General features: G+C 42.9%; 2 protein-coding genes and 3 long non-coding RNA genes across 21 annotated transcripts; 3 read left to right on the forward strand and 2 right to left on the reverse strand.

The window, feature by feature from the left end:
- Window positions 1-68: 68 nt before the first annotated feature.
- On the reverse strand, window positions 69-4,692 carry LOC107277882 (zinc finger BED domain-containing protein RICESLEEPER 2-like). Of its 4 annotated transcripts, XR_010734306.1 has the most exons (6): window positions 4,489-4,692; window positions 2,956-3,631; window positions 1,198-2,635; window positions 765-1,106; window positions 589-662; window positions 69-483 (listed from the first exon to the last, which is right to left on the reverse strand). XR_010734306.1 is itself a non-coding variant. In XM_015794422.3 (5 exons), the coding sequence occupies exons 2-4, from the start codon at window positions 3,516-3,518 to the stop codon at window positions 619-621; spliced, it is 2,478 nt and encodes an 825-aa protein (XP_015649908.1). In that variant the 5' UTR covers window positions 3,519-3,631; window positions 4,489-4,692; the 3' UTR covers window positions 69-483; window positions 589-618. The 4 variants fall into 4 exon arrangements, 3 of the variants coding, with proteins under 3 accessions (XP_015649908.1, XP_015649911.1, XP_015649910.1); XM_015794422.3 differs by having other exon boundaries at window positions 765-2,635; XM_015794425.3 differs by having other exon boundaries at window positions 765-2,635; window positions 2,956-3,521; window positions 4,489-4,655.
- Window positions 4,693-6,807: 2,115 nt separating this feature from the next.
- LOC9266434 (uncharacterized) lies at window positions 6,808-14,104 on the forward strand. Of its 14 annotated transcripts, none has more exons than XR_010734307.1 (12): window positions 6,808-7,477; window positions 7,576-7,886; window positions 8,369-8,451; window positions 8,522-8,655; window positions 8,743-8,869; window positions 9,757-9,980; window positions 10,242-10,366; window positions 10,598-10,644; window positions 10,778-10,853; window positions 10,942-11,072; window positions 12,091-12,181; window positions 13,795-14,104. It is a non-coding gene; the product is annotated as an uncharacterized lncRNA (long non-coding RNA). The 14 variants fall into 14 exon arrangements; XR_001548231.3 differs by having other exon boundaries at window positions 6,809-7,477; window positions 9,788-9,980; XR_010734310.1 differs by having other exon boundaries at window positions 6,811-7,477; window positions 7,631-7,886.
- On the forward strand, window positions 13,145-13,564 carry LOC136351311 (uncharacterized). The gene is made up of 2 exons (XR_010734317.1): window positions 13,145-13,286; window positions 13,417-13,564. It is a non-coding gene; the product is annotated as an uncharacterized lncRNA (long non-coding RNA).
- Window positions 14,105-15,631: 1,527 nt separating the features above from the next.
- On the forward strand, window positions 15,632-16,029 carry LOC136351312 (uncharacterized). The gene is made up of 2 exons (XR_010734318.1): window positions 15,632-15,761; window positions 15,879-16,029. It is a non-coding gene; the product is annotated as an uncharacterized lncRNA (long non-coding RNA).
- A 775-nt stretch (window positions 16,030-16,804) lies between these two features.
- LOC107277758 (zinc finger BED domain-containing protein RICESLEEPER 2-like) lies at window positions 16,805-19,731 on the reverse strand. The gene is made up of 5 exons (XM_066303516.1): window positions 19,706-19,731; window positions 19,407-19,577; window positions 19,237-19,285; window positions 16,996-18,594; window positions 16,805-16,855 (listed from the first exon to the last, which is right to left on the reverse strand). Exons 1-5 carry the CDS (start codon window positions 19,729-19,731, stop codon window positions 16,805-16,807), a joined length of 1,896 nt encoding a protein of 631 aa, XP_066159613.1.
- Between the last annotated feature and the right edge of the window lie 1,875 nt (window positions 19,732-21,606).

The following is a 21,606-nucleotide window of genomic DNA, read 5'->3' on the forward strand; positions in this document are numbered from 1 at the left end:
GTTTAACTTAAAAAAAAGTAAAAATAACTTATAATATGAAACAGAGGTAGTAAGCAACGGATCCAACCTTTTGAAAATATACTGACATTGCATTACATTCTTGTTCAAATAATCATAGTTCCAAACACATTATAATAATCATAGTTCCAAACACATTATAATTAATTTCACACTGAATAGTGGCAGTTCGTGTGAACTTCATAGCAGAAATTCCCAAACATAACCATTTACGTCAAAAATGACCTTACTGGGAAAACAAGTTTTAACTTCTCACACATAGTAAAGCAAGACATGATCTATGACCTTACTGGGAAAACAAGTTGACCTTACTGGGAAAACAAGTTTTAACTTCTCACACATAGTAAAGCAAGACATGATCTTGGTTAGGTTCATAACCATGGCCCAACGACAAGTAAAGAGTAGGACGGCTGCAGGTGTGATACATAGGAAATCCAGCTGAAGAATTGCAACAAACCAATGGAGCTGCTCGAAAATGATTAAAAAAAAGAAGGGTTAGATTATTACGTTAATAAAGTTGCCAAATTTAATTAGAACCTAAATGGCATGTAGCTGGAAAGGGAAGAAGACCTGGAGGTAGCCAACATAGGTCACCGTTGGTTAAGATAATGTGATATTATTTCCATTATCTGCATCAGCTGTTCCTGTTTAATAGCATGGGATCATTTCAGTTAGGCATCATGCTCCAATAAATAAATGGTCCATCTGTCATTACAATTTTCATAATCAAAAGTAAAAGGTTGTACCAGATGATTTAATAATCCAACTTTGAGCACAGATAAGTGCTTCAGTTGTCTCAGGGCCCAATTTTCCGTTAAATAGCTCTGCCCGATGATCACTATCGTCATTGAATGCAGATTCAGCGGAAACTGCACATCCAGGTATTGCTAGAATATCCCGTGCCATTTTAGCAAGAGATGGGTACGCTGCTGAATTATCCTTCCACCATTTCAGAATATCAAAAGAATCGTTTTGAGGACAGAGCCCCCCTCCAAGATACTCAAAAAGCTCTTTGAATTCCTCAAGTGCAGCTTGTGCTATGGTGTAATTCGTTCTCTGTTTATGTAATGGAGCACTAATTTGTGTACCTGAACCATTGTTGCCTTGATTCAGTATCTCATTACTTTGCTCATTAACATGAGAGTACTGAATATAGAGCTCATAAAACTTTGCACGCACCTCAGAGATATAGGTTCCAGCATCTTGACTAAAAGCTTCTCTGAAACGAAGTTCAATGAAAGCGAGCTTATATCTGGGGTCTAGAACCACAGCTATCGACAACCACAAGTACCACTTCTTCCAATGGTTATCAAATTTCTCCTGCATATTCTTCACTTTAATAACCCTCTCTATGTTTTTTATTCTAGGTAATTCTTGTAGGGTTGCTCTTAAGCTCCATATCACATGAAAATATGAATTAAAAGTCAAGTTATAAGGTTCATAAAAAGCTTTCGTTGCATGATAGATTGCCCTTGCAATCTTGCAAAAGTTCTCTGTTGCTTCCAGATCATCTAATGATGGACGTTCACTGCCATTTGAAAGTGGAAATGATTTGATGAACTGCAAAGCAGCCTCACACCAATAGAATGTTAAGTACCGGTATTTTGATCCAAAAGAGGGACGGTCTAGCTGCAGCTGTGATACAACTTCCTGACATTTCAGCTTACGCTCGGGAGTGTTTGTCATGTAACGAGACCACATCGATCGCACCTCTCTCCCAACGGTGTATTGCATAAGATCATCGAGGCCATCTACCATACAAGGGATAGTTAATAGCTTGCATTTGGCAACAAGGTAGTTCTTTCCAGTCGTAAGGTCATCCTCCAAGGATATTGTGGCTTTCTTATCCACTGATCCCTCCAATGTCACTCCTAAAAGCTTCGGCTCAAGACACCAATCTCGAACTACCTTCTTCAACACCATCTTGTCATCATCCTCATAATTAGCAATTTCGGATTGCCAGTGTGGGAACAAGTTCAAGTCTAAACCATCCGATTCTGAAAGACAACATCTTATTGTTTTTCTATTAATCTTCCACTCTTCATCAATAAAGTGCACTGTTAAACAAACAATTCCTGTTTCATAACTCCCAGAGTACCACTTATTCACTGACAGGAAAACTCCGCCAGGTGTAGCTATTATTTTCTCCTTCAGCTTCAATTTTTCCTTCTCGTAAACACTAATAAACTTGTCCTCAACTGTAGTTTGTGGAACCATATTCGGAGCTGGATTTCTACCCGCCAGAAATGACGCAAAGCTTGCACGGTACATGGCAGGGAAGGGACAAAGTTTCAGGACCGTAGCCCTCATAAACTCTTCAAGAGGATTTTCTTGACCATTTTCCAAGTTCTGTGAAGGATTTTCTTGACCATTTTCCAAGTTCTCTGAAACAGGTAAATCAGGCTGTGACTGCGAAGTTGAACTCCTTCGCTTTTTCTGCACCCTGCTGGTTCCAGCCTTTTCAGGACAGATCTTCAGATGTCGGCGTAGGTGGCTGGTTCCATTTCTAGTCTCTGCAACGAGCCTGAGTTTACAATGATTACATATGGCAGTATGGAGCTTTCCATCCTTAAACACAAGTTTAAATTCCTTCCACACCTTGGACTTAAGTTTTCTCCTGTAATCAACATATGGTATTACTACTCTTTATCATTATTTCTCTATTGAAACCACAACATATGTGCATACGAAAAATCACAAACAGAGTCATCATAAATCAAACTAATCAAGTTTTTTTTATCAGTTTCACGGAACAGGGGATTTTTTATCCAGGATTTGTAAACGGTAAAAAAGTTGATAGATACTTCTCCAACGCGTGCAAAGGATGTTGAGTTTGCACAAAAGCTTGGAGACAGAAGAAAAGCAAGAGTATTTAGGGAAAATATTGTATCTTTTTTCAATTTTAAGGAGGTTGGGGAAGTAACAAAAGCAAATTACCTTTGCATTGCATTGGGATCACCAGCAGCTGCATCCTCGTCCATTTCTACATCACCAGCATCGTCTTCATTCCTATCACTTGAACCAGACGATTGATCATCTCCATTTTCTGTCTCAGGCACCGAAGGTCCAGCCGCAGCCCCTGCTGCATCTGATGCCTCAACTAGCACACCAACTTGAGACATTGGCTCCAGTCTATCTGACTGTCGTAGATGATTGTGTCTGCCCCTGTAAAATGTTTCAACATCTGCAGTGTATGCCACTGTTTTCTGGACCACACAGTTTGCTTGGGCACATTGATAGTGGGATAATATCGTTGGAGACGACTCACCCTGAGTTGTACTCTGTCCGGTCATCCTCCAATAGTAGCCATCATCATCAGCTAGGCAAATGTTACCATGATCTGTGTGTGACTGCTGTGCTGCGGCCACCTGAACTACTGCTGTGCTGAATGAAGAACCCACATGCTGCTGCGCAGTAGATGGCGCGGACATCAAGGCTGAGAAGGGGCGGAATCCTTGATCAGCCATGGTGTACTGCGGTTGGCCCGATTGATTCTCCATACCCTATATGAAGCGAACTGCTTGTTCTAAAAACTTTCTGTTTTCTAGTAAGACCTATGGAAAATGTATAGATAGCACCATCTCAATGTTGTATTGAGAATCTTCTGTAGATACTGCAGTCATAAAATGAAATGGAATTTGATGTATAAATTATTTTTCTCAAACAGTTGCCAATATTTTATAAGAAGGAGGTGTCCTATTTTAAGGAGTAAACAGGGACCAAACTTTATAGTGTCCAGTTACTTAGGGAAAACTAAGCAAAAACCACAGCTACAACAACACACCAACAACTAACCTAACGTAAGCTACCACGACGGAGCTCAACACAAGGCATCGGCACCAAGTATGCCATAGAGGCGACACAACAACCCACACATGTTACCGTTGCGAGTTTGCCACGCAAGTGACACATCAAGAGATTGCAATGTGTCATCATTGCCAAGCTTCGGATGTATAAATTATATATCTACTAATCCTTTCAGTCATAAATATTTAATATATTGGACAAGATCTGATTAAATTTTTTAAAACTTTTTTTAAAAAAAAAGTATGTATAGATTAGCCTAAAAAAGCACTTCCATAATCTCTTAAACCTATCAGATTCTATGAAACTTGTTCTGTTATAATATTATGGTTGAAGTCACATATACCGTAAGAAGTTTCTGGAAAAGAAGCAGTGATACTTTGGGCACTAGTAGTTTCGATCCTGTCGGCGGAACTAAGAATATTTTCTTTTCACGACGGGAAAAATCTAACTATATGCCTATATAGCAGGTTTTGCTGTGATAAATACCTCACAACAATATTTGAGAAAGAAAAAACCTACAACAACAACAACAGCAGCAAAAATCAATTGATGTTCGCTAAAAAGCCCAAGCAGCCGCTTGGGGTTCCATGATTATGCAGAAAAAAACTGATGTGAAATCAAATAGAGAAGGATTGGGAAAAATAATGTTGATAAACAAATTACCTGTTTATGGTTGCAAAAAATCAGAAGCGAGAAGCAATCGCAGTCGCAGCAGCAGGCGATTCCTCAGATATACCGATCGATCAAGTCAACCACACACTCATCTCAAAGTCAAGATTCTCGAGCCTGGCAGAAAGGTTGGAACTGGGAAGTCAGTCGTCGCCTCGCCTGGCAGTTGATATGGAGGGGAGGTGGAGGTGTGGCCATACGCATTGCTATCACAAGACTAGCCGCGATATTTCCTCACGGGCTCACGACGAACTGACCAATTTATTGCTTTGCTTTGATGGCGATGGCGATGGAGATGTCATGGAACCAGTCAGCCAGAGCTCCAGGAGCAGGCAAGCCTTGGATTTGGAAGATGTAGAGGTGAACACGAACCAAAGAAGCCAGCATCGGATGCGGCGGCGGCGGCGGCGGCGGCGGCCGGAGGTCGGCGAGGAGGGTAGAAAAATTCATGGGTAGCCACCGGCGGCGCCGTCGATGTAAGCACGGGGAAGCGGCCTAATTAAGCATTATTAGGAGTAGGATGAACGGCCCAGATGGATCACTGGGCCCAAGCCTGTAACGGACAGCCCAGATTGGATCGCTAAAAAGGAATTGGTGGCTGAGTCGGTGGCCCAGATTGGATCTCCCGCCGACTGCGTCCCTTCTCCCCGTTTCTCTCCTTCCATCGTGAGGCGCTCGAGACGGCGGAGCTCGGCCGGGCTCGCCAGCCGTCTCTCCCCTTTCTGCCGCCGCCGGCCTCCCAGTATCTCTGAAGAGAAGAGAAGAGAAGAGAATAAAGAAGAGGCGCTTATCCTACATTTCTTTTTCTTCTCATTTACATCTGGGCCTTATATTTTTTTATATTTTATTTTGCTGACTAGGATGTCACGTTAGCGAAACAAGATCCATACTGACGTGGGACCGAAATTATACGGTTTTGTATATATTAGGGGTGAATATTTCTGGTACTAGGGATTAGGATGCCATACAAACTCGCCATGCCACCCCCGTCCCTCCTCTCCCTCCTCCTAGCCGCATCCGTCTCCCTGCGAAGCCGACGAGCCGCGCGGAGATCCTCCACCGCAAACCGCTTTCCTGTCCACGGAGCACGAGCTGCCTCGCCACTCCACGCCTCCTCTTCTGGAGGCGGCGGACAAGAACACGACAGCGGATGGCGGCGGCTATGTGGAGGAAGATGCTGCGGATGGGGAGAGGAGCGGCAGACCCCGCCTCCTCCGAGCCATAGCAGCCCGACTGCTCCGCCTCCGCCTTCGACCCACTCCGCGTCGAAGATGCCGAGGATCGGGACGCTGTGGTGGCGTCATCATCCTCCTCAACTTCAAATTCGCGCGAAGATCGAGATGGCCCGACGGCAGCGTGCGGCTATAGTGATGAGGGGAAGAGGAAAGGGCCACCGCGAGCCTCTACCCGCCCACGAGCCTCTGTCGCCAACCGCCACCCTTGCTGGCCACCACTCTTCTCCCTTCTCTCCGATGGCCGCCGCCCACTGCGCACCTCTCCCTTCACCCATCGCCGTCGAGCACCCACCATCGCCAACCTCCCTGCCTCCTCGCTCCCCACCCACCTCGCCGGCCTCCCCGTCTCATCCCTCTGCGTGCTCTTGCCATTGGAGAGAGGAGATAAGAGGTAGAGAGGATGAGGTGGAGGTGGTGGGGCCCACTATTTTTTACTTCTTGTTTGACTGACATATGAACCCCACATATTATTTTTTTTCAATTTTTAATATTGCTCCATTTATTTTTTCGAATCAAATTGCTACGTAAGCGCCACGTCACCATCACGTAGGATGAAGACCAAGTCAAACCAACCACATAGGCACCACGTAAGCCAAAAACCTCCATCCAAACCGCCGAAGGACCTCGTTGCACCGGTTTTGTAAGTTAGGTGACGGATTGTATCTGGTTTTTAGGTTCAGGGATGAAAATCGGATTCGTTGTCAAGTTAAAAGACCTCGAATGAATTCATTCCTTCTTCATTCTTTCTGCTACTAAGCCTACTAGTGCAATTGTTCCAACTGTGCTTCCCCAACAGAAACACCTGAAATTAGAAAATATTAAGTGTGGCGGGCTGGGCGGACGCTCGGCGTGTCCACGTCAGCGATTCGCTACAGTACTAAAGTGCTTTGGTGTATTTTTTCAAAAAAACCCCTCTATTTTTTCTAATTACGAATATGTCCCCCACGAACAAAGTTTGTGAGAAAGAATCGCGGATAAGGACCTATATGTAAAATGAGAAAAGTATAGGGGTGTTTTCAAAAAATGACGCCACTACCTAACTCCCCAAACCCTATCCGCCGCCGCCCCTTCTCGCTCTCGTCTCTCCCTCTCCCTATCTCTCTTCCGCCGCCGTCGCCCGCTCGCCCCGCCGCCTCCGCCTCCGCTTTCCGCTCGCGCCGCCGCCGCTCACGCCCTCTCCTCCCTCTCCCTCTCCCTCTCCCACCGCCACCGCTCCGCGCCGCCGTCCCCACCTCCGCCTCGCGCCGCCGCTGCGTCATCTCCGGCCTCCGTCGCACGCCGACGTCTCCGCCTCCGCCTCTCGCCGTCGCTTGCCCCTCGCGCCACCGCGTCCGCCTCCCCTCGCGCCGCCGTGTCCACCGTCGCCGCCGCGGCAGCGTCCAGCTCGGCCGCGGCGGCTACGTCCACCGCCGTCGCCGCCGCCGCGTCCACCTCCTCCTCCCTCCTCGCTTGCACTCGCTGCTCTCTCTCTCTCTCTCTCCCATCTCGTCCTCGCTTCCTGCTGGAGCTCGGAACTCAAGCCATTTTCGTGGCCGCGGGGGAACCCTAACCCTAGCCGCGCAGGCCGTGCGTGCGGGAGAGCGAGCGAGCGCCGCGGGGGCGTCCCGGTGGAGGGAGGGGGTGTGGGCCGCCGATCCGATTCGCTTGCCGCCCTAGGTTCCGAAGCGTAACGGGCTGCACATGGTCACCGGCCCATGTCTTCTGCTTCTCCACGGCCGCCACCCCCACACCATCCAAGCCGCAAGATGGTGACCACTTCCACAGAGATTTTCGTTTGTACTCGATCCTGCCTTCCTTGACCTTTTTTTCTTTTCTTCTTTGTTCTTTGTTGTTCTCTTGTGCACAGGTGAGCAAGAGAGCCGTGCAAGCAACTTCTTTTCCTCATTCTTTCCCTGCTGCAGTTCGGCCACGTCTACGTTGTCGCATCAAGGAGAGCTTCTTTGGGCAAGCTGTTCTGGACAGTATCAAAGGGAGAGTTCCTCTTACTAGACTAGAGAGTTAACAATTTACTATTATGGATATCTGATGACAATACCATGAGATCAGTGAGTCTGAAATTTTCACTTTTTTATCTTATTTGACAGTGCAACATCTAGCGGGATACTCGATGGAGCTATAGATTCAGAAGCTAGGAAACATGTCGACTTCAAGGGTTTGGTAATTACATAGGATTTAGTCCAAAATAAATTTTATTTAACAAGCATGGTGGAGTATTAATGTGGTCTGTTTATTTATGTGTAAAAGTGAAATATCTTGGAATATTTGTTGATTACTTAGGATCATGTTGAAGGATATCTGAAATCGGTTGCAAAGACAAAATCCATTTTTGTGACAGCCTTGTCCAACTAGGGTGCAGAGTACTACTACATTAGAGTGGATGTCGATGCATATGTAAATATGTACTGCCCAGTAATCTAGCACCATATCCCTTCTTAGAATTTGTCCCATTCAGATATTTTACTTGCGTTAAATTTTTGTTCAGTATTTGACATGCGAATTGTATGCTCGAAGTTGATAAATCAAATATGCTATAATCTTTACAAATGTTGCTTTGAGAGCTAAAGCTGAAAAACCTTGAAATTTAAATTTCTATCTCAGTTATAGCGATACTATAATAATCAGATTGAAAAATATTGTAGCGACTCTTGGAATCATTGTACTCGTCAGTCAATGCAAGAGCTTACCCTGGCTGCATGAAAGCTGGTTCAATCCTGGTTCAGAAGTAAGTCCCCTATTGTTGTCATGTCTTCTCCGATATTTTAAATAGCTGACCAAATGTCAGCCATTCTTAGGAGTGTAAGAATTAAAGATACCCTGACGCTGAGTATTGGGAATTTGGCGAACGGGGGAACAAAAACTTACATCATGCAATCGATCAATTCTATGCAATCTCGAAGGATTTGGTTTCTTACATATTAATCAATCAGTAAGGAATTTCTTCAGACACAATGCCTGTTTAACTACACCATAAATTTATTTTTTATCTAACATCTACCCATCATTGACCATGAAGGGGTGACATTTCAATCCTGTTCCACACAAATATGCTAATGAGGATGTATCATTAGGAGCTTCGCTTATCGGTCTAGATGTCAGTCCAACACATCGGCGATGTAGGCTTTGCTGTGGTACTCAACCAGGTATAGTTAAATTCTTCCGATATTTTGAACTGATTTACTTTCTCAGTTCATCTTCCGAATTAATCCCTGTTTGGTGTTGACAAGTCAGTCAACTCTTAACAGTATGGAGTGTGGGACTACATACAGCTTAGTTGATTCGTAACGAACTTATTACCTATGTATTATCATTAGATTACTGCAAAGCATAACTCATGTATGTCAGCGTTGCATTTCTCCTTGCTTTTCATCCATTATTATATTGTATAGTTTCCCCTTGCTTTTCGCATAAGTCTTAAATTTGAAAAGATTAAGCTAAAATGGTGGAGGTAGCACTGCTTTATAGTATGCATATGTCATTTTGTTGTACATCTATAGTACCACAACTGAAAGCTAATTCAAATTCAAATGATCTAATTACGCTTCTGCAAATGCATATAACATGCTACAAAATCACTCTAAAATTTTGGATTGTAGATGTATTTTGATAAGAATGAGGCTTGATGGGTCCGATACTATAAAAAATTTAACTGAGATGTAAAACCTAATCAAAGTGTGGGACCAAAGACAGGATTTCTGGCCAAGAGCAATTCTTATCAGGTTATAAGTAGGTGCATTACCTTTGCAAGTGCATCGGTTCTTTGCATGATACCATGTTGTTTGTTGGTTTACTGTGATACTGAAATTGCTGTGATCTTTTTTTTTAACATTTTTGAATTGTTCTTTTTGAAATGGGTATGCGTAAGTTCGTTGTTAGCTCCCTGTTGATTGATCAAATCTATAGTTTAGTTGCCTTTCTGTCAGTCTAACTTCGTGATTAAACTCATGATTGAAGAATTGCCCTGTGAAATTCAGTCATAGATCTTACAGACCATTCTCTTGGTTGTAATTTTTTTATTTGTGAAATTCAGTCACAGATTTTACAGAAGTGCTCTGGTTCAGTCACAGATCACATGCACGATGCTGATCCTGCCACTTGCCCTGGTGGACGCGGTCGTCTTTGCGGCCGCGCACTGCTTCACTAAGCATATGCGCAAGCTGCAGTGTGCTACCGTCACCGTCCGCGCGCGGTGCCAGGCCGATGGCCGCCTCACCTTCTGACAGCTCCTCGACCTCGTGGATGAGTCCCGCAGCTGTAAGCAAAAGCCACTACTATGTTCACATGTTTGCATATGTCCCGTATACTCTGTGCCCTGAGATTGTTTATCTTGTGATTGTAGTCACCAACTAATTCAATCACATTTCTGTGATTTCCCTCTTTTTTTCCTTGTTTATTTTCAAGTTGGAATATTGAAGTTTGCTTTAGCATATGACTTCAATTTTTCAATCACATACCTTAGGTTGTACATTTGTTAATTTGTCAACCCTCAATCTGACTGTAACCTTTTCTGGCTAGGTTTTGTCCCCGCATCCTGATCGATGTCTCGAAGATCGACATGTCCGCAATTGTTCTTGGGTTCGAGATATCAATGCCCGTAATGATTGCTCCCAGTGCCATGCAGAAGATGGCTCACCCTGACGGTACATATGCCATTTCAATATATGTTAGCTTTGCAATTATGTTGCTTAGTTGTTGTACAGCCTTACATTTAGCCCACGTTTAAAACCAAAAGTAATTTCATCCATCAGCATTAGCATTACTACTAGAAAAGCTGAAAACAAACTGAAGTTGTTAGCATGTAACAAGCTAGCACATGATCTATATTGATCTTTGCATAGAATTGAGCTAACTAAAATCCCATATGTATTCAGGAGAGTATGCAACTGCCATGGCAGCTTCAGCAGGAGGAACTATAATGGTATGCAGCGAATGCTATCTACATGTTCAATAGCAAACCACATTTCCTTTGATGCATAAAGATACCAACCCAAAACAGAAATTCAAACTTGTATGAATGCCAATGTTAATTTGGTATCGCCTTCATGTTTCAGACAGTCATCTTGGGCTACTTCAAGTGTTGAGGAGGTCGCCTCAACTGGGCCTTGAATCTGTTTCTTCCAGCTATATGTAAGCATATCACACCCCTCTGGTTTTGTCAATACACTCTTGCCTATTTTTTTCTGTATCTCAACCTCTTTTGTGATCTTGCATACAGATGCAGCCGTACAGGTACAGGAATGTGGTTGAGCAGTTCGTCAGAAGAGCCGAGAGAGCTGGGTTCAAGGCGATTGCACTGACCGTGGACACTCCGTGGCTGGGACGTAGGGAGGCTGACATCAAGAACAGGTGAGTTCTCCACTAGCCACCTGAATTTGGCATGATCTTGAAATGAATTTCTGCGAGTTGTCGTAAACGTAGAAAGGAATTGTTTCTGCGAGTTCTCAACTAGCCACCTGAACAATTTCTGCGAGTTCTCAACAAGGGCAGTAGAAAGGAACTGTTTCTGATGGACCGATGGGCAATCCAGCATAATTTTTCTTTATTTGCTTCAAATTTTTTTTAAGGATGATATGTTCTTTCTTGTTTGACTTGCCATATGAAAATGAACTTTGTTAGGAGTGATGAGCACATTTATTTGTCAATGGCCATCTAGAGAGAATATTTTTTTTATATAATACTCCGTTCATCGGGTTTTACCTATAAATTATTTTGGGTATGAGGCTGGTTATTTTGGCTGGTTTGGGCGTGCTGTGCGGTGCTGTTCATGAAGGTGGTTTTGCCAGTATTTGTTATCTTCATAGCAGGGTAAATGTGCTCTCTTTATGATCAGTGGGTATCTGTTTTTGCTGTTGGTGTGGCCGTTTTGGTACTGGTTCATTGTCTATATAAATGCCTGCAATTTTAGTGGTAGGGAAAGTTTTGACTGGGAACCACACTCTTGTGAAGCTCTGTCAACTCCTTTTTCTCAGGAAATATTTAGGCTGTTTATCAGTGTATTTGCAGACCTTGCTGAAACTAGCAGTCTATACCTTCCAAGAATGATTTTGATATTAGAAAATTCTGCTGCACTAAAATGTTCTGTGATTATGCTCGCAATTGGCTGTCAGGACTTGGTTCTTGACATAGTCAGAATTATCCTCTCAGCAGTAAGGTACAATTGAATCTACTGCCGCGGTTTCTATACACCTATAATTTTACAAAACCTCTAGGATGCATCTTTATTAGTCTATTAAGGCATTAATGTGTTCTGTTTTTTAAGTTCGCTATTAAAATTAATAAAAGAACATATTCCTTTATTACCATGGAGATGATAAAATATGTTTTAGTTGTCATATCACTGAAAAAGTGGCATTTCAAATTGCAGGTTTATATACTAATAGAACGGTGATTCCAAACAATGCTTGCTACCACTTGGTTCCTTGCATAATTTTCAGGCGGCTAGACTTCAATTATGGGTAATTTATTTTTGCCCCTTTCCCTATTACCATTCCATATGATGTTGTCTTGCGTTTTATTTCCTTTATAACCATCTAGGCCTTTTGCAAAACTTCCTTTCATGGAATAACTATGGTCTCCATAGTTATGTTTCTTCCTATATAGTTTTGTGTGCCTCTATAAATATAAGAAGGTTAATACAACCAATGTTAACTTCACACAAGGACAGATTGGTTTATGAAGATACAAGTCAGATTCACCAAAAGTATAATGTTACATGAAGTCTAAATAATTTTGCTTATATATATTAAGCCAAAGAAAATAAATATTAAGAAAATTCCTGCATTAAGAGAATAAAAGAATGCTCTACGTGTATTCTCAACAGCAAAAATGCATATTCTTGTCCAGTATTCATTTTAAATAGAGATCATAGAGCTCACTCTGACATTAAGTAACTATATTGTGATCGCCTATCAATGTCTCTGTGATGGAGCCTTTTTGTACTGCTGGAGCAAAACAGATGAGGGTACTTGATTCTTAGCTTCTTCTGCACGCTCTCTATAGTGTCCTCTCTTAATTTGGGAATTAACCTTTTTAATCTTTATTGACTGGCTTCACCACTGCTGCACCTCATTGTTGCCTGCTTACACATGCCATTCTGTAAGACCGGTATCTTACTTATGGACAGTCAATATTGCTAAATTGAGCCCATCTTAAATGTGATGGACTTTAACATGCTCTCGATGTCATAAAACAAGTTCTTATGGATCTATCTACAAGTTCTCAAGAGGTTGTTCTTCTGTTAGAATGATTCCAGAATCCAGTTTTTTTCCATACAAAGATCCTAAGAGTCCTCTACTGTTTAGATTAACATGCTTATTTTCTAATTATTTCCTCGTATGCCATAGGTAGTATCTTTGTCTAATAGGTACTATTCACACTACTTCTGCAAAATTTATTCTGTTTTTTGTCAAATTCCTCAGCAGTTTGTTGTCCGTGCTGTTATGGATATCATGAGGTTTGATTCCAGATCAGATGCACTACTTCGTAAAATTGCAGCAATGGTTTCACACAAGCTGAGATATCTGATAAAAAAAGCTTTCGCTGATGACCAAGTGCTTACCTGTAATACTACTAAATATTTCAAAATTACTACTTTCACCTTTGACATGCACTATTCCACTAATATATCTAAGGATCATATAAATGTCAATTAATAACTATCCAATGTAATTAACCCCTACTTACATTTCAGGAGATGCACCGTTCCTGCATTTTAGGTTTCTTTTCCGTCAACAGTTACTTATATTCAGCCTGTCCTATAACTTTGGTTTTCATTGTACGAAACTTGATGGTTGTATTGCAGACAGAAAGAAGAATCATGTGTAAACTCTGTTGTCCCAGTACTTGATGCTACTTCCTTATTGTTTACCTTCATGTTTCGCTTCTTCCCTTCACTTAACATTGGTATATTTTTATCCTCTGCTTAGCAAGACAAACCTGCAGTGGGAAAGGGAAAGCAAATATCTGCTTACTATACTTTATAACTTTGCTTCCTATAAATTGTGTGTTCCCAGAAGCATGGTGCTACTATTAAAAAAAATGCACTGATCAATCTGCGACTTCTGTGCAGGTAATGCGCCTCGGTTGAGCCCATAGTCTGGCGTAGAACTATTGCCACCAATGTGTATATACAATCTTTTTAGAAAATGAGATAAACCTGGCCTCTACATCCAACCGAATGTACACGACCAAATGTGTATGTACAGTCTACCAGCCTCTGTAGTCGTATTGATTTTGAAATTGTCTTATGCTATATCCGATGTATGTGCCTGTTTAATTATACTAGCATTGTTGTACATGACCAACCATATGTACATTAGAAAGTACGAACAAGATGTGCACATTATCCTTATCGTCGCGTTTGACTATAGCTTTTGTCACATCTTTTGTCAACAGATACCTTTTATATAAACCACTACACTATTATCTCCTTTATGTATTGGAATTACTATTCCTATGTGAAAAAAAAAGATGAGTTGTGTACAGGAGGCGCGCCATTGGCGTGCCCCATCATCTAGTACATGTAATATCAGAAGTGGTTGTGGGCTGGTGACGGAACCACCACCACCATTATTATCTTTTATAGTATAGTAGTAAAGATACTGTGAGAGTATGACTTGCATGAATTTCTTCTCAGCCATAAGGCTGAGTTTGAGAGTTAACACGTGATAAATTAAGTATTAGCATAAAATATTTTTAAAAATAGATTAATATGATTTTTTTAAGCATCTTTCCTATATAAAACTTTTGTAAAATACACCGTTTAGTAGTTTAAAAAGGGTGCACACCAGATCATCCAAGATATTCAAGAAAGCATATTTGATTTCTAACCGCCATGATTGTAGTTTTTCCCCTATCACACCAGGCATTATGGTTTTGGGCTCTTCATAAGTTGTTTTTCGCCTTAATCGTGTAATCGTGTAAACCTTGAATTTATCTTCTTCTAATATATTCAGCAATACTCTTGCCGCTTTCCTTAAAAAAATAGTTAATTTGATCCATGCCATTGAAAATATGGCTATTTAGACAAATACCATTAACAATTCGTGTATTCGTAGATGTGCCATTGAAATTTTGCGAAATTGGAACCGTGCCACTGCCGTCACGTTTTCTATCCTCTTCCTCATTTGCATGTGGGACCCACATATCATATTCATCTTCTTTCCCATCCTCTCCTCTTTTCCCCATCTCTCTTGATCCTAAATCCTTCACGCAGGCGACGAGATCGCGCGCCTCAAGAAGGGGCCTCCCGGCGGACTCGGTAGCGGCGGAGGAGGAGGCTGCGGTGGTCGAGCGGCGCCACGGCCGGAGGGAGATGGAGCTCGGGGGCAGATGGCAGTGGGGGAGGGGGCAGGACGAAGAGGAGGAGAAGAGAGGGGAAGAGGAGTATACGGCCGCGGCGGCGGCGGCGGCCAACGGCGGCGCCATGGGAGGAAGGTGAGGTCCGTGCACCTCCATATGCTTCTTCCTCCCTCGTCGCGGCTCGGCTTCGGATGACGAGCGGCGGCGGCGGTGGGAACATCCGAAGGCAGCGAGGCAGGCACCCCTATGGAAGAAGAAGACGCGGCGCAGGGAGGCCACCTTGGTCGTGTGCATCTCCGCCGAAGCCGGCGGCGGCGACCCCTACGCCGAGCTATGGATCCAGGAAGAAGACGCGAGACGCGAGAAGAAGAAGACGACGGAAAAAGGAAAGAGAGGATGGAAAAAGTGACAGCAGTGGTACGGTTCCAATTTTATAAAATTTTAGTGGCACATCTACAAATACACGAATTGTAATGGTATTTATCTAAATAGCCATATTTTCAATGGCATAGATCAAATTAACAAAAAAAAACGGATTTGCTATACAACTGTCGACAGTTAACAGGTGTGAAAACTTTCAAATTTTAAGCCGTCTAATATGCTCTGAGATTTGTGATGGTGAAGGAAAACGGAAAAAAGCCGTCTAATATGCTTTGAGATTTGTGCTGGTGAAGGAAAAGGGAAAAAAATCAGACGCGTGCAGCAGGGATCAAACCCAACACATCCAACTTGGAGGTTTGTCCAGCTAACCAGTTGCTTTTTTGAGTTACACTCAAGTTACATACTAGTTACAATGTATTTACAGAGTAGTTACAATGTAATTAAGTTTTTCATCCTAAAAACTGTCGACAGTTGTATAGCTACTCCCAAAAAAAGGTGCACGTGGAAAAAGAGGGAGGTGAGTTGGGAAATGAGGAAGAACACATTGCAGTAATATTCTTGCTCAAATCATGGAATAATTAACTATTTGCCACTCTTACGAGTGGTGCTAAATTATTTGCCACTGGACCCACATGTCATAGATACATGAGGGCCCACATGTTATAGACAATGAGTAGCAAATAACTAATTGCCACATCTTAAAAGTGGCAAGTAGTTAAATGTCCCTCAAATCATATATACTTCCTCCGTTTCGTTTTATTTGACACTGTTGACTTTTTAGCACATGTTTGATCGTTCGTCTTATTCAAAAACTTTTGTGAAATATGTAAAACTATACGTATGCATAAAAGTATATTTAACAATGAATCAAATGATAGGAAAAGAATTAATAATTATTTAAATTTTTTGAATAAGACGAGCGGTCAAACATGTGTTAAAAAGTCAACGGTGTCAAATAAAATGAAACGGAGGGAGTAGTTCCAAACTATTGTACTTTGATGATACTGAACAGTACTAACAGTTCGTGTGAAATATACCGGTATTTTCCAAACAAATACCAAGCATTCACTAAAAGATGACCCTTATTGGAAGAAAAAAAGAGTTATGTTTTTTCGGAGCGAGAGCAGCAGAAACTGATCTTGGTTAGGATTATAATCATGGCCCAACGACATGAAGCAAGGATTAACACTGCTCCAGATGTAGTTGATCACATTGAGATGCATGGTGAACAGGAAATCCAGCCGAAAGAACTGGAACAAACCAAAGGAGCTGCTTGAAAATGAAAAGAAAAAAATAAGAGAAGAGAAGGGTTAGATCATTAAGTTCATAAAATTGCTAAGTTCAGAGCCTAAGAGGATTGTGGAAAGAGAATAATACCTGGAAGTAGCCAATGTAGGTCACTGCAGGTTAAAACAGCATATTATTTCCATCATCTGCGCCAGCTGTTCCTGTTTTGATAATTCGGGGATCAGTTCAGTAAGATATCATAGCCCAAATGTCCACCAAATGAAGCAAGTGTCATTATTTTTTTTTATAATCGAAAGTAAAAGGTTGTACCAGATGATTTGATCCAACTTTGAGCACAGACAAGTGCTTCAGCTGTCTCTGGGCGAAATTTGCCTTTGAATACCTCTACCCGCTGATCGCAAGAATCGAATGCAGATTCAGCGGAAACTGCACATCCAGGTATTGCTAGAATATCACGTGCCATTTTAGCAAGAGTTGGGTATGTTGATGAATTATCCCTCCACCATTTCAGAATATCAAAAGAATCATTTTGAGGACAGAGTCCCCCTCCAAGATATTCATTAAGCTCTTTGAATTCCTCAACTGCAGCTTGGGCTATGGTGTAATTCTGGATTTGGTTATCTAATGGAGCACTAATTTGTGTACCTGAATCGCTGTTCCTGTTATTCAATATCTCGTTACTTTGTCCATTGTCATAAGAGTATTGAATGTATAGCTCATAAAGCTTGGCACGAACTTCAGAGATATACATTCCAGCATCATGACTAAAATCTTGTCTGAAGCAAAGTTCAATGAAACCAAGTTTATATCTGGGGTCTAGAACCACAGCTATGGAGAGCCACAAGTACCACTTCCTCCAATTGTTATCGAATTCCTTCTGTACTACTGGCACATGAAAATTTCTCTCGGTATTATTCATGCTAGGTAGTTCTCGTATGACTGCTACCAATCTCCAGATCACATGAAAATATGAATTATACATCACATTATGAGGACCAGAAATTGCTTTTACTGCAATGTAGATTGGCCTTGCAATCTTGCAGAAGCTCTCTATTGCTTCCAGATCATCAAAAGATGGCCTAAGTGGGTTTGTTTGGTGACGTCTATCCTCTGGAAGTGGAAATGATTTGATGAACTGCAAAGCAGCCTCGTACAAGCAGAATTGCGAGTACCAGTTTTTAGATCCATAAGAGGCACCGTCTAGATGCAACTGTGATAGAACCTGCTCGTATTTCTGCTTCCGCTCTGGGGAGCTTGTCATGTAACAAGACCAGGCCGGTGTCATGTCACACATTATGGAATCTTCAATAAGTTCATGAAGGGCAGTAACCATGCAAGGGATATTTAATAGCTTGCATTTGGCAACAAGGTATTTCCTTCCTGTAAGGTCATCCTCCAAGTGTAATGAAGCTTCCTTAATACTATCCTCTGATGGCTGTAGTGTCACTCCTAAAAGCTTCTCCTGAAGACCCCAATCTTGAACTACTTCCTTTAACACCATCTTGACATTAACAATGTTGGATTTCAAGCGAGGGAGCAAACCTAACATATAAGAGCCAACAAGTTTTGGAGAACATCTTATTGTTTTTCTGTTGATCTTCCAGTCTCCGTCAATAAAATGCACTGTTATACAAATAATATATAATTCAACATCAGCGTCCCAATACCATGAATCAAGTGACAGGAAAACTCCGCCAGGTGTGGCTATTATTTTCTCCTTCAGCTTCTGTTTTTCTTTCTCATAGACACTAAGAAACTTTTCTTCAAGAGTAGCTTGTGGCACCATATTAAGAACTGGATTTCTACCAGCTAGAAATGGCGCAAAGCTTGCACCGTACATGGCAGAGAAGGGGCAAAGTTTTGAGACTATAGCCCGCATAAACTCTTCAAGAGGATTTACTTGACCATATTTCAAGTCCTTCGAAACAGATGAATCAGGCTGCAAAGTTGAAATCCTTTGTTTTTTCTGCACCCTACTGGTTCCAGCCTTTGCAGGACAGCTCTTTAGATGTCGGCGTAAGTGGCTGGTTCCTTTTGTAGTTTCTCCAACGAGACAGTTTTTACAATGATTACATATGGCACTTTGAACCTTCCCATCAATTAACACAGCTTTAAATTCCTCCCACACCTTGGACTTAAATCGTCGTTTTTTCCTGGCATCAACTTATGGTATTACCAACTACTTATTAATTATCATTATTTCTTTATTTTAACAACAACATACGTTGCATATGAAAATATAAGAGGCAAGGTTATCATGCATCAAACACATGCATATGGTGATTGTTGTGCACGAAGGCATCAGTTATAACATGGCTGTCATCTAGCACTGTCAAGAAGTAGTGGCCTTTTGTGTGAGTAAATAGCTAATTAAATAAACAAAACAAGCAAAGCTCTGCAAGATACTTTACAGAATGGATCTAATTGAATGTCATGCAGGAATTCGGACACATCACCATAGTAAAAGTAGCAACAAGGAGAAAGAAGGTTATGAGGCAGGTACGCGCTGAACCGACAATGTGATCATTGATTACCTTGGGTGAGAATTTTCATGACGAGCACGGTGATCCAAAATACCAACCTCACTTGCAGTTCGTGCAATATTCCCTTGGATTGGAGCTGCGACATGTCTTCGCAGTAAAAGTAAATTATGTTAAGAAGAAAACCAAGAATAATTATGATAAATTAGGCATTTCCCTTTATATATTGTGTCATAAACAAAAATTGAGGAAGTAACAGAAACAAAACTACCTTTGTAATGCATTGGCATCAGCAGCAGCAGCAGCAGCAGCAGCAGCAGCAGCATCCCCGTCAATTCCTACATCACTATCATTGTCTTCATCGCTATCACTTGACCCAGACGTTTGATCATTTCCATTTCCTGTCTCAGGCACTTTTTTTGAGAATACGCGAGGGGCGCATCTTTGTATTAAGAAGGAATAAAAGTATTTACAGAGCGGGCCGAAAAATCAAAAACACGAAGGGGACAAGATACAGGAGGGGGGAGGAGGAAGAAAATAAAAGCCTAATCTCCCAATGAATGTAGCGACCTTCCACCCGACATAGGGGTCGCCATGGCCGGTATCGTGGCTTTAGCCAACCGCCAAAGGTCCGCTTCGCCCGTCATGGCCCTAGCAATTTCCGCCCATGTCCTGCTCTTTTCGTTGAAGACCCGATTGTTTCTTTCTTTCCAAATCGTCCACGCCACCAAAGTTGCAATGGTGTCGAACCCTCGACGATGTTCCTTGGCCATTCTTTTGCGACTGTCACATAGCCAGGAGTGGAAAGAGTGCTCATTGAGAGGTAGACATTCAGAATGACCGATAGCTGAAAGAGCAATCCACCATAGCTAGCGAGACTCCGAGCAAGCAACCAATAAGTGATCAATCGTCTCATCGCATTGATCACAAAGAGGGCAGCGAGCCGGGTGTGACAGTCCTCGACTCCGAAGACGATCTGCTGTCCAACAACGATTCAGTGCGACCAGCCACAGAAAGTACCGACAGCGCGGGGGCGCTAGAGACTTCCAAATTGGCTTGTGCTCAAGGCTGGTTCTTCCCGCGAAGAGAAGACGATACGCCGAGCGAGCGGAGTAGGACCCCGAGCTTTCCCAACGCCAAGAGATCGTGTCCGGTTCCTCACCTAGCTGAATCGATCGCAGAATGTCCCAAAGCTTGAGATATTCCAGGATTGCCTGAATCCCCAGTGCCGCACAGATGTCTCGAATCCACCTCCTGTCTTGCAAAGCCTCAGCTACCGTTCGTCTGTTCCGGAACCGAGCGGGAACAGCTGCGTAGACTGCGGGCGCCAGCGACCGAATTGAAGAGCCCTGCAGCCAACAATCCTCCCAGAACCGTACCAGCTTCCCATCGCCCACTGAGCAAACCAAAGAAATCGAGACAAGGTTGCGTTCCTTCTGTGAAACTGGGATGTTAAGTCCTTGCCACGGCTTATCCGACGAGGTTCTTTGTTGCCAGAGCCATCGCGACCTCAAGGCTATACCCAATCTCTCAAGATCGAGGATGCCTAGACCACCATACTCTATGGGCGAGCAAACTCGAGCCCACGCAACGCGACAGACACCGCCGTTTGCCGTGGCCTTCCCGGCCCAAAGAAAACCACGACGGATCTTATCAATTCCTTTAATTACCCACTTAGGCGCATTGATTGCCATGAGCAAGTAGATGGGGATAGAACTTAGTACTGCTTTCACCATGGTGGTCCGACCGATAGGAGTCATCAAATGAGACATCCAGAAAGGCAGTCGACGACCGATTTTGTCAATCAGCGGTTGCAAATCCTCTTTTTTCAGACGAAAGATGGAAAGAGGGAGCCCCAAATATGTGCATGGGAAGGATGCGACCTGGCATGGTAACTCGTCATGGAGGATCTGAAGATCTGCCTCATTACATTGGATTGGAAGAGCCGAACACTTAGCAAAGTTTGTTCGAAGGCCAGATGCTTCACCGAAGATGGAGAGAACCTCCGTCGCCACATGGATCTCCTCTACTGCCGGACGGATAAATGCGACCACGTCGTCCGCATAGAGCGAGACCCGGAAAGGAATCCCCAACGGTCGCAGCAAGCCAACATTCTCGGCCTTCGCAAGGATAGAACTCAACACATCCATTGCTAGGATGAACATCATCGGGGAGATGGGATCTCCCTGCCGAACCCCTCTTCGGTGTATGATCGGGCAACCCGGCTCACCATTGATGAGCACTCGCGAGCTGGCTGTCCGAAAGAGCATAGCAATCCACGAGCGCCATCGAACGCCGAAACCTTTATGCTCCAGCACTTCGAGAATGAACTGCCATGAGATGGAGTCAAAGGCCTGAGCGATGTCCAGCTTCAACAGCACCGAAGGAGTTCTACGATCATGCAGGTATTTTGCTGATTGCCGCACTAACATAAAGTTGTCTTGAATGCAGCGTTTCTTGATAAAAGCGCT

The sequence above is a fragment of the Oryza sativa genome, chromosome 8 (genome assembly GCF_034140825.1).
Source record: "Oryza sativa Japonica Group chromosome 8, ASM3414082v1".
Classification (NCBI taxonomy): Eukaryota; Viridiplantae; Streptophyta; class Magnoliopsida; order Poales; family Poaceae; genus Oryza; species Oryza sativa.